Below are 12,215 nucleotides of genomic sequence, written 5' to 3'. Positions count from 1 at the left end.
TTGTACATACAAAAATAAATAATATGTAACGAAAATGTATTTTTTGTGTATTAATCTAGCATTAATCTAAATGTAATTACTTCAAGTACTTTATGAGAACTTATATCTAATTTTCTATAACAGCTCTGTCAGTAGTGCAGCTACAAATCCTGGGTTTATATTAATGAATTCGTTATCATTTCTATAGTAATGGCTAATTCAAAGGGACTATTTAACAGAGAAAACATATAATCACTGATATGGCAAAGTTTTCTGTGAGATGTTTATTTTTTACAAGTAACATTTATGGAAGGAGTCTCCAGTTTCAGCACTTTGCAACAGTCAGACATAAAGCTGTTATCACTCGTTATCACTTGTGTTATATTTTATTTATATTATTATCCTGTTATCACTTGTGTTATAGCAGCTGTATACTTTTAGTTTATAGCTGCTATAACACAAATGATAACAGGACCTAAAGAATGACATGTTTGTAAATCATTTAAAATTTAAATGAATAATCATTAGCAAATTGCTTTAGTATAAGTGGAATAAAACATATCAGGAAAATAATCCAGTTCTGGATGGAAAATTAACTCTGCTTCAGATCAGGCCACATCACACCACCACATGGTTGATTATTTTCCTATAACAGCATGCTCCGAAGAGTTTCATTCCTTACATAATGGAGTATTTTATTATAACATAATGTACAGAAATATGAGTGCTAAAAATGTATTCATTTCCTAAACATGCGTCCCACTCTCAAATATTCAGATTAAGATACGAAATTTTTACTGAGTTACTTTAAAGGTGCATTTCAGGCAGAAAAAGAAATGCACACCAATTTTATCCCATCTTTTCCAAATTTCTACATGTTTGGTCTCTTATGTTTGCATCTTTAGTCAGTTAGTGAGTTATGAAGCTAATAACAAGTCATTGAAGCTTAGTTCCCAGTTTTGGAGAGTGCAAATTGTATTATGTTTAATTTATGGCTGAAATATTCCTTTAAATATCTATTTATTAGCAGTGAGTCACAGTCTTGAATTATGTGTCTACAAACAAAGTCTGAAAAAGAACTGGAGCTGGCACTTGTGCTAAAATTATACATAAAGCATCATGAAATAATTCTGTGAAAATATCTAAATAGATGTTAAAAGACCGACTGTGGACAGAAGTATCAGGGCCAGGTGCTGTATGCTACATCAGACACAAAGCACACCACAGCAAGGCTGTCTGCCCCAATTGTCCATTGGCTTTGCCAGGTGTAATTAGCAAAATCAGCTGATGATGGTGATCATGAATCTGATAACATTATGTGAACTTGACAAGCATGGTGAGAGGGTCATTAGCCTTCTTGCCAACCACCGCTTGCAGCATCCCAGTGGCAGTAACAAAACCCCTGGCCCCTTTGAAAAACCCCTCGATAAATGCCTGATCAATTCTAACACACTTCCCAAGCGCCTGATGCAGGTTGTTGCTCAGCAGGCCGCAGATGCTCCCGGGATCATTCTTACGTCCAAAGAAGAGGAACAAAGCAAAGCAGCTCCTCCCAATTCCAGCGCAGAACTCCACCAGTCTCTCAGCTCTGGTTCTCTGAAATGACTCCATCTCCATGATAGAATGTTCCTCAAAATTCTCCTGAGTGTTCTCTGCAAGATGCAGGACCTGCACAGCAATCTGGATTCTGGGGTTTTTACTGGGTGTATCCAGCACAGCCCAGACCCAGTCAGTCCCCAGAAGGAACCTCTGTCCTTGAGTCATCACAGTGCAGCTGAAGGTATTGGCAAGGTTCAGCTGGAAGCTGCGCTGGATGTAAGTCATTAGGAAGATCTCACGCAGGGCTGCGCTGCTTGGCTGGAACTTCTTATCCGGGTCTGTGAAGTGAAGATACTCGCAGGTCCTGGATGTAGCCACATGAACACAGTCACTAAAGAGAGAACAGCATGATGCAGCAGAGGGTGTGTTGGAACTGGACCATAGGGACTTGAATAGCCTGGGTTTGGTCTGGGAGTGGTTCTCTGTTTGGGTCATCTTGGTTGATCCTGGGTCAAAGAGTTGTTTCCCTAATGCACTATAGACATTAGATTTGATCATGATTCAAATTTGTGTCAGTATCTTTTCTAATATGCTTTAGTTTGAAAGAAATTGGCAAAAATCATATACGCAATTTTCAGTTTGCTCCAAATGTTGTCGATCAGCCAAGGCATGCTTGTTTGGTGCTTGTTATTTTTTCCTATGAGGTTAATGCAGCTATGAGGTTAGTTAAACAAGTAATGACAGTCAATATCACGCTAAAACATTGCCATAAATTGGGGATGTAACCCAATGACACTATCTGTATCTGTATCTGTATCGGTTTAGTGTTCCAAATATCCGTATCTGTACCTCTATTCAGATTTAAACCCAAAGTGGGCATGACTTAAACTGGAAGGTTGTTTTTTTTGTCTGTGAATTCAGGGTCTGACATTTCCTCAATCTCAGCTACATCAGTTGAGACTTATGTGCAGAACTGTGTTTTTTAATCCTGCTCACAAAGTTATTATTTTTGATTGTACCTGCTCGCAAAATTTTCTAATGAATTTAGTTGTTTCTTTTTCCCACCATACAGTATAAACAAACTACTAGCTTAATTTAACCGTCCGCGACCCTCACCAGGCAGGTACTAAAGATGAATGAGTGAACATTAAATGAATGTGTGTGTGTGTGTGTGCAAAATTTCTAAAATAAATAAACAAATAAATAGTCCACCTCCTATTTGTATCTGTATTTAAATTTGTTTAGAACACATTGTCTGTGTTTGTATTCAGTTATATTCTATATCTATCATAAATACCTACCTGAATTTTAATACTTACTCAATACAACATCATTAAGCTACACAATTTCAGGTTTAAATAAATGATTACATGAAATAGCAGTCTTAACAAATTTAAGTACAAAGTGGAACTATATTATGGAAAAATATTCTTGTACAATTTCACCTTGAAACTTTGGAAGGCGGGGTCCAGAGCGAGGAATGATACCAAAGAAGTGAGTTATCCAAAATGGTGGGCTCAAATGATTCACTGTTTTATGGAATTAATGTCTACAGTTGCTGTTGTGTAAAAGCAATAAAACAATTGTTAACAATTAAAAAAAAAAATGTTAACAAAATGGTCACCTCATAACAGCTAAGATGTGAAACTTTGTTTGTGTGTCCTAGACAACCTGATGTCATGACAAAATTGTACAAATTCAACAAACAACAGTAAAATTATGCACAAATTCCTTTAACCTTCATTTTTTTAAACAATTCTATGGGTGTGACATCATGGACATCCTTAACCGCATCAGTGAGTCTGTGTTTGAGATACATATTAATGAACAAGTGAAATTTTAATTTGTTAGCAACATTAATCTCTTAGGCCTTGGCTTGGTGACAGCATGCGAACTAATAGTTTTAGTCATTTTAGCTAGAAAACATAGTGAAAGTTCTTTTGAAGTGTACTGGGTAATGATGAACAGTGAACTACTCACCAGTATCAGTCTTTCTTTGGTGTTTGGGGAAAGAGGCACTCTGTCCAGCTCTCTCTTCTTCTCTCTGGAGTCCTATCAAAAAGCTAGTTTAAGGCAGAATAACAAACTTGGACCCTCCCAGAAGCAAAGTTGTCCATGTGGTCTGTGGGAGTCTTCTTGTCAGACGAGTTGGACAGTTTACTTTTGGCTTATCCTTTTTGTCTTAAAGCTGCCTGTCCAAATTTGCATCCATTTTAGAGGGTTTTGGACAAACATGGGCCTTGCCTGTTTCAAGCACTTTAATGATTAGAGAACTTAACCCCTGCAGTTTTTCGGGGCAGTTTTCTATGTGTTTGGTCAATAAAAACATCGCTAATCATCTTTAGCTTGCTATTTCGACTTGTCCTTAACTTGATAGTAATATATCCTTTTTGCTTTCCCATCAAATGTACTTAATCAGCCAAGATGAATTTGGTGTCCAAAGTCCATGTTAACCCAAATTTTCAAAGAGAAACTGTCAGAGATTCAGCTGATTATATAGTTCCAGTATTTTATAAGCAGCTAAACTGAAATTTGATCCTATAGAAATGATAACATATCCTAAAATCCCAGATGTCATTAACACAACATATGATAGTTTTGATGATGCGAAGCTGGTGGCCATAAGCTTCTCTTATTTGTTAGCTACAGTAGCTTTATAAATTCCATACAAAACTAAAGAACTTTCAGATCAACTACATACATTTGGGGTTTGATGAACACTGGGATATTTCATATTTAAGTGCATGAAGCTGATTTTTTTTGATGTAACAGTACATTTATTTAAGTACAGATTACTTTCAGCTACATGTATGAGCTGTATAAGGCGCCAGTCCATTAAAATATAAAATAAAAAAACCAAAAACAAACAAACAAACAAAAAATCACGAGGTATTGGATTTACTGTAGGAGTATATGTAAGTATAGAAAGCTAAATGAGGTATTTATTATGATTATTTTTTTCACGGTCAGCTGTGTTCTTTAAAATTGTTAAGCCTAATCCAAAAATACATCATGCTTACGAAAATATACATTTAAATATGCCTTAAACCTATAGAACTTTGTGCTTACTTTTGATTCTGAGGTGTATATGGTATTATACATCCTAAATCAGCCTAACACAGAAAAGTACTACTGATACAATTTACTAAAGATGACTATAAGCTCGGCGCAGTGGGTGTGTATTGAGTGTTGGGCAAGCTCCAGTTAGCAGACAAAGTGTTCAAGTGCCATCGGTTTTAAAGTCTATTTTCATAAGTGCTGTTTCTGAAAGTTTCCGCTGGGAATGTGGTATGTTAGGCTGAGGGATGAGGTGAAGGCTGGATCAGGGGTCAGGGAGGTTGTGGGTTATCAGTGCCGAGGCTGGTGGTCTGATGCGGGTCAGGGAGGTAGTGGTGTTAGCCGAGCAGTGTATGGTCACACCATGGCAGTGTGGCTGCGTCTCATTCCCCTCAGAAGGACGTCCCGGCTGAGTAAGTGCTGGAAGCGAGAGGTGAAGCAATGGCTGGAGTTAGAGCTCAAAGCACATATCTCTCCTCAAAAAAGCCACTCTTAGATCTGGAATGTCATTGCTGATATAAGATCAGTTTGTCTGTAGTTCCTGTAACTATATTCTGCAACATGTAAAAGTTAAAGACTTTAAAAGAAGACTTTAAAGAAAGATTCTAGATAGGCATTCATATTCAAATTCTTTGTAGCTTATATGTGTGGAGGCCTGGGAAAATCCGAAACACAGCCAAATTTGGACATTTTCTACTTTACATAGTTCTGAAAACTGAAGATTTTCCTCACCGGAAATATGTTTCTCTTTTGTATGTATCTTAATCCCGTGAAAGTTCCAGTTGTGCGTATCTGTGACGTCATGCATGTAGAAGAGGGTAGAATATCTAGCATTTTTAAAAAGTCTAATTAAAAGTGAAAAGGAAAAAACTGCTTTTAAAGAATTCATTACAATTCCACTGAAAGACACCCTGCTTATCTTTACATTTATAACCTTATCTACTCACGGAATAACAACATTACTGCGAAATTTTAAAGAAATTAATGTTTACAATATTAAATTAGTTATCACTTTGTTTATCAGCATCATCCACATCAGTCTCTGCCTCATCACCTAACGTAAAAGTCACTTGCGGTGTTTAAATGTGAGTCTCATCGCCATCTATTCACTCGACTGATTGATAATTGGTTCAGTCACTCCTGTTCTGTTGGCTGAATTTCTTTTTTTAATATCTTTTTATTTCATTTAAGCATTTTAAAACTTTTTTCCCCTGAGTATGTAAGCGCTCTTCTCTGTTTTGATGATGATGTGATGGTGCCAGTATCTGACTACAAATGGTATTGATCAGGCTTATGCCCATTTCGTTATGGCACGTAGTTATCTGAAAACGTAGTCCAATTATGACATTTACTGCTTGAGGAAATCATAGTTACCTAGTGAGGTTTTTGACATCTTTAGACAGAGTGTGTTTTTTAAACTGACTCCTTATGCAACATGATCTTTGCAGGCAGACACCTGGGCAAGGTAAGAAAGTAGACTAAATAAAAAACACTACCACATTGTTTTGGTGAAATGTATTTACGTTATTCTTAAAGTCAAAGTGTATTATTGGCATAAAAACGTTTTGTTTTTTTGGCTGTTTTCCAGAATTCAGCCACGCCGACATCTGGCTGTTTTCCCCATTCTGCCAGACATAACAATTTGAGTTTTAAATTGAACTTTTTTCCCTAAGATTTGTCTGAATTGGTTTTCAAACTATAAATTCCTTTTTACCATTGTTCAAAGCCTTTAATTATTAAGAATTACAGTCAGAACCGTATAAAGGTCCCGGTAATTTTGGATCACACTGTATTTTAACATTACATAGCTTTTAGGACGATGTTGTCACATTGGTCTCTTTACATCAGCTGGTATGGAGAGAATAAACACTGAACACATACAACATTATGGCAACATTTTTGTCTTTTAGGCTCCTTCTTTTGAGGAGATTAATTGAGTAAACATGCAAAATTCAAAATACAAAATAGGACTCTATTAGGGCGTTAATGAGCCAGTTACAGAGGCATAATTACAGCGGAAAGCAGACGGATGAGAAACACTCACTGTGAGGTGGTTAATGCCTTCGGATAATGCTTCAATCTGCATCACTGCTCCTTTCGTTATCTGCATCTGAAATGTCGAGCCATTCATCAAACAACAATGAAGAAAACATTTAAAACCCATTGGAATTGTGCAATTAATTAACACTTAAGCACAAACAATGGATGAAAAATTAACTAAGGCTGAATGAAAAAAAAAAAAAGATCTCCTCCTCTATGTAGTCGAGTGCAAAAGTGCAAAAGTTTGTATCACCCTTGGTTCATGGGTGGTAAAAGTAGAAATATACCTTCATTTCAGAGTTTATTTATAAAAGTCATTTTAATTGAATGGTGTTTACATTACAGGCGAATTATTACAGCAGCTGAGTCTTGGTCAGCTCAAAGTAAGCTAAAAAGTCTGTGATGTCTAATTCTTCTGCCAAAAAACAGGCTAATGTTTATGATGTCTTATTATGCTGTCTTATTAAAGGCATAAAAGGTTCAGATAGACTCAAACTTTCAAAGAGTTAGCTCTGAACAGAAAAAATCTTGGATTGAAGACAAGCAGAGATCCTTAGAGGCAAGTGAACTCCACATTTACAGTATATCATATTCAGAAATATAATTTCGATTGTCTCATTTTATTCCATTAAAATCTAATACGTTAAACACCAATTTAGGTGTCTTTTGGTGAAAAATGGTAAAACATGGTAATGCATTTTGGTGCAAGCACTAAAATAACTGACTATATTACACAATGCGGTATACATTCATATATTCCGCTATTTTTTTTCTAAATAAACAACTGATATGAAAATGTACAAGTTGTGAGAAGAACATTTACATAACAGAGTGGAAATACTGAGGCAATATTAACTCTCATACTGTCAAAACTACACATTATAGTAGAATTCTAATTCTGTAAATTTTCCTAACATGCTGGAATGTCTATGAGGAAAGTATGCAGCGTGGCATGATGGGAAAAAAATACTAAAAAAATTATAGCAATCTTCATTAATTTCTAAATTTTTTAGTACTAATAGGATGGAAAGTCACCCTAACTGACAAAAGAAAAGTAAAGAAAAACCCATAAAAAACAGAATGAAAGTAAATATTCAAAAATGAAAATAAAAATGAGATTTGAGAAATGAGAATTACAGAATTTCTAAAATATTGTAATATGTTTTGATAGTTTCCACAAAGTGACAGCACAAACACTGAGTTTAAACTGTACAACAATGAAATTTTATATAAATCTAAATTGTGTTTATCTGTGAATATATAACTAAATGTAAAAATTTTAAATTTTAAAAGCTGTCTAAAACTATACTTTACAGTCAGTACGAGACTATTTGCTTCAGGGAAAGAAAATGTATTGCATATATTCCATTATTTATTCAACTCTTTTGAAGAAAGGGTATGCAAGTGTTTGCACCCTTCTTAAGTGCATGATGCTTTTTTTCCACATGAAAAATGAGCCTTTGGGGTTGCCAGATCCATTAGTAAAAGGAGATCAGTGAATGTTAAACATGCAGGTCAGCGTGTCTCTAATGCACTTCATTAAAGACTGTATTGATTAACTGGATTCACCTTAAAATAAACTGTAGTGTACTATTAAATTTACAAAAACATCATTAATTAAAATAAGTTATGACTTATCTAAGGAAATTAAATCAACCAAAAAATGTATTGAGTCCTAAAGGTCAGTTTTCCTCCCTAAAGTATTTATACATATTAAAGAAAACACGGTATTACAGTGATGGATGAGTTTTATTGATCATTGTATTTCATAGATTTCATCTCTTTTATGTATTTATAAATATATACAAAGTGCTTCGTAATATGAAGCACCATATCCATTGTTTATAAAAATATCACCTTGAATATTATAACATATGAAACATATTCCAAATATACACTGCTGGTAGATGGTATAAAAATTCATCCGTAAAATTGATTCCTGTTAAAATTCCTCACTATAAATATTAAATACATGTACAAATATTGCACAAGGTCATTTAATCCTGTTTTCCCCAAACAGCACAAAATTATAAAATGAGTTATAAAATGGAAGGTGATGATATGCATCACAGAAAATCATACAATTATCAAAGCTCACAGTTCCCAGTCAGTCTGTAGTCATCACTCGGTAACATGTCATGACGGTGAGTGAGGGATGATGGGGATTAGATGATGGCACTGAGAGAGAGGGGGTAGGGTTTGGCCCAGGTGATCGGGGGATGAGGGGTAGAGGGGTAGTTGATGGTGAGCTCAGGGGGAGATGGGTGGTTAGTTTAACTCGAGCCCAGCAGAGGCCCCACCTGTTCCCTCCTCTCAGTGTCCCGCTCCTGTACGCCGGAGTTGGGCCGCTGGGAATCGCCGAGCAGAGCCAGAACCTTCGGAGACTCCAGAGGGCAGATGTAGTCACTAGGGTTATCAGGGCGCTTCTTTCGGAGCTGGCCGAAATTGGAGAAACCGATTTTCTTTGGCTGTAGGAAAAAGAGAGTGAGAGGCAACAGTGGTCATACACTCAAACGCTCAGCCATCAAAAAATATTCATTCAAAACTTAGCACATTAATGAGCAATGATGCTAATTATTTTGACTGAATATGTCTAGCTGTATTGCTGTATTGCTGTATAGCTGTAACAAATAACAAGCTGTTATTTGTTCTGTTGAGTCTTCCTCAGAGCAAGACCACAGTGCCAATGTCAGGCAATGTTTTTAACCACTGCTGTTCCCTTTTCATTGCAACTTAAGGGCAGTACTTCCTTAAGTTGAGCTGACTTAAGTATGCATAGTGAGGATTCTTACACGAGGATGCAACATCTAAAGCAGTCATCACCAACCCTGCTCCTGAAGATCTACCTTTCTGCAAACAATTCAGCTCCAGCCCAAATCTAGCATGCCTGATTCAACCAATGTGAAGTGGATTGATGATCTGGATAAGATGTGTTTAATCAGGGCTGGAAGTGAACTACAGAGTGAACTCGAGACAGATGCAGTACCCGGACTTTAGCTGTAGTGGAGAGCGGTGTGTAGCTTTGAGACTCCATGTATTCCTGTTTCTCCTGCTGAGCCTGACCTCCCACTAGAGAGTTGAAGTTGGTGTTGAGGTGTCTCCTCAGCAGGGTCTTCTGGGGTGGGATATTCAGAAGCATCGCCAACGTGTCCGAGTTAAAGCGCGGTTCCAGGATCTAGATATTCAAAGGAGAAAATGATCAAAATTACACATTTCAGTTATTGAATGACAGTATAAGGGACTGAGACAGATTAGCATTCTGGCAAGACGAAGCACAAGACATAAAGCTATGAGCATGTTTGCTGCTTTAACTTGGTCTGGTTACAGTATTAAAGTCACAGTAAGTGTGTGTCTGTATGTGTTACTCACAATGAGACCCCCGTGCACACCGCTGCCCCTCAGGTTGGGAGCGTATTCAGCTAGATCCACCGATCGAAGCCACTCCATCACACGGTGGTTGGACCACTGCATCACCTCGGAGGGCGATGTCAACATCTGTGACTGTGGGAAAGTGGACACTTCAATACAGTGTTTTAATTATATTATGTCATTTAAAAAATTGACCACTTTCCCTTCTTTCCCTCACATGGGTGTACATTTTTGGCAGTGCTGAAATTTAACTAATGTCTTGTCTTCTCTGTTCTCTCACACATATACACACAGACAACAACAACAACAACAAAAAAAACCCTGAGCCGTGCTTTGCCTCACCTCATCCCCCGGTCTCCTCTTCAAGCAGTTAGGGTTGAACTTGTTCACATACAGCACATGGATGGCACATTTAATGCTGAGGTGATGCAGCTGGCTGCTCACTTTAAGAATCAGCAGGTCGTTCTGAGGAAAGAGAAATCGGATCAGTATGATGCTGCATGCAAAAAAACAAACAAACAAAAAAAAAAAACCACAAGCAGCCTGATAAAGGCACTAGTCCATATCAAGGTGTTTACCACAGTGAGGTACTGCAGCATCCTCCCATCCACACGGCCTTCATGGAACTGGCCTTTATACTGCGGTAAACCAATATCGTCCAGCCATCCTGCAGGATACACCAAACAAATTCAATTATATCATACAATGTACTGTGGGGTACAAAACTCTGAGTCCTCTAGCAACAGTGGTTTTAATTCCTCATCATCAAAAAATTGTACTTAGTTGATTGTACTTATTATTTGAAAACATATTCATTAAAACTGTAGTGGAATTCTAACCAAATATTAGAAACCTCAGAATTTGATTTGAATTTGATTGTGTGCTACAGTGCAATAAAATAATTCTTTATCTATCTTAATACATCTCCATTTTTAAATTTATTATCTGTATTATATTTTTTAGGGTATGACCGCTTCCTCCTTTAAAAAAAAAAAAAAGTTAATGTATGTGAATGTACATTTTACCTCAGAAATGTTTGGTACTATTGATGTTTCAATGTCAAAAAAGAAAGAAAAAACTTTCAACAGTTAATCTTGCATTTAAGAATTATTTTCTCTATCTGTTACATGTTTGAGAATTATTCATGAAACTATCTATTTCTATGTGAAAATATCAAAATATTCCATTTTTTTAAAACACTGAGATAAACCTAAAACCTGATACTGCATACTCACTTCACTCCTTTCATGCAATAAGAACACACTAAGAAAAAAAACGTTAGAGGAGACTAATGGAATCGTTTTTGAGAGAAATTGTAAATCTTGATTATGTTTCTCAATGACTAGTTATCAGGTAGGAATTTTTAAATATGTTCTAAAATTGTACACAAGCATTTGATTTGAGACATAACCACAGTTTTTTTTCATCTATGATCATCACAGAATGATGAGTATGGATTCACTCACGTGTGACCCAGATGTGGTCGAGCTCTGCGGATTTCTCAATCTGCCGCGTGGTGAACGAGTGCAGGGCGAGCTGCAGCTTCTTTCTGTGCAGTGGGTGTTTCATCCCCAGCTCCTAATAAACCAACATAGTTATTAATATTTTACAAAAATACTGCACCTAAGAGTTACAAAAATCTTAAGCTTCATAATACCTCCGAGAAAGTGTGAGGTATTGTGTCGACAGCTGTGTTTTTCCAAAGCCAATGCCATTATAATACATAATAATAATAATATGTATGGTGAAAAGATTAAATCCTGCAGTATATTGTATAGTAATTATTAATAGATGATCATATAACTACTATAGTTCATTGTTTGCGACTATTCACACTTACTACATATTACTAGATATTATATACATATTACATATGTATTTTTTCAAGGAATAAAACAGTTGAGGATGTATGGTTGTAGGAAAAAAATCAGTGATGGGGGTTACTATAGAAATGATAATATATTAAAACAACTGCATTATATATAAACTTGTCATTTGCAGCTGCATGTCTGTCAGAACTGCTATTATCCATACAATATTATATTACTAATGCATACTTTGATATTCAGTATTTTGCACACTGATTAATAATTAACACATAATAGTATTAATGAATTGCATCCTGTGTAATAAATTATAAATAAAAGTAACACAGTATTATATTATGACTAAACCCACATGCTGTAACATTATTTATTATGATGTTATGATATCTACATCTACACTGCCTC

General features: G+C 36.1%; 2 protein-coding genes across 4 annotated transcripts in view; both read right to left on the bottom strand.

Annotated features, from left to right (window-relative positions):
• Window positions 1-101: 101 nt before the first annotated feature.
• rep15 (RAB15 effector protein) lies at window positions 102-2,013 on the bottom strand. The gene has a single exon (XM_026946427.3). The coding sequence runs from the start codon at window positions 2,011-2,013 to the stop codon at window positions 1,294-1,296; it is 720 nt and encodes a 239-aa protein (XP_026802228.1). The 3' UTR covers window positions 102-1,293.
• Window positions 1,921-12,215, bottom strand: part of ppfibp2b (PPFIA binding protein 2b) — an 80,124-nt gene continuing 69,829 nt past the window's right edge. For 2 of the 3 annotated variants that reach the window (XM_053235280.1, XM_053235278.1), the window contains exons 22-27: window positions 11,451-11,562; window positions 10,563-10,651; window positions 10,327-10,449; window positions 9,985-10,116; window positions 9,602-9,790; window positions 8,346-9,083 (exon numbers count right to left, since the gene is read on the bottom strand). In XM_053235280.1, the coding sequence (XP_053091255.1) occupies window positions 8,889-9,083; window positions 9,602-9,790; window positions 9,985-10,116; window positions 10,327-10,449; window positions 10,563-10,651; window positions 11,451-11,562 (840 nt within the window). In that variant the 3' untranslated portion in view covers window positions 8,346-8,888. Of the gene's footprint in view, window positions 2,054-3,498; window positions 3,571-6,619; window positions 6,686-8,345; window positions 9,084-9,601; window positions 9,791-9,984; window positions 10,117-10,326; window positions 10,450-10,562; window positions 10,652-11,450; window positions 11,563-12,215 lie in introns of those variants that run through there. The other variant, XM_053235279.1, reaches the window with a different exon arrangement.

This window comes from Pangasianodon hypophthalmus, chromosome 7, assembly GCF_027358585.1.
Source record: "Pangasianodon hypophthalmus isolate fPanHyp1 chromosome 7, fPanHyp1.pri, whole genome shotgun sequence".
Taxonomy (NCBI): domain Eukaryota; kingdom Metazoa; phylum Chordata; class Actinopteri; order Siluriformes; family Pangasiidae; genus Pangasianodon; species Pangasianodon hypophthalmus.
Note: the sequence above shows the minus strand (reverse complement) of the source record. Positions and strands in the feature narration are given on the sequence as shown.

Excerpts from the sequence above, each read along its gene's own strand:
- rep15 (XM_026946427.3), bottom strand. The coding sequence starts at position 2,013 with ATGACCCAAACAGAGAACCACTCCCAGACCAAACCCAGGCTATTCAAG.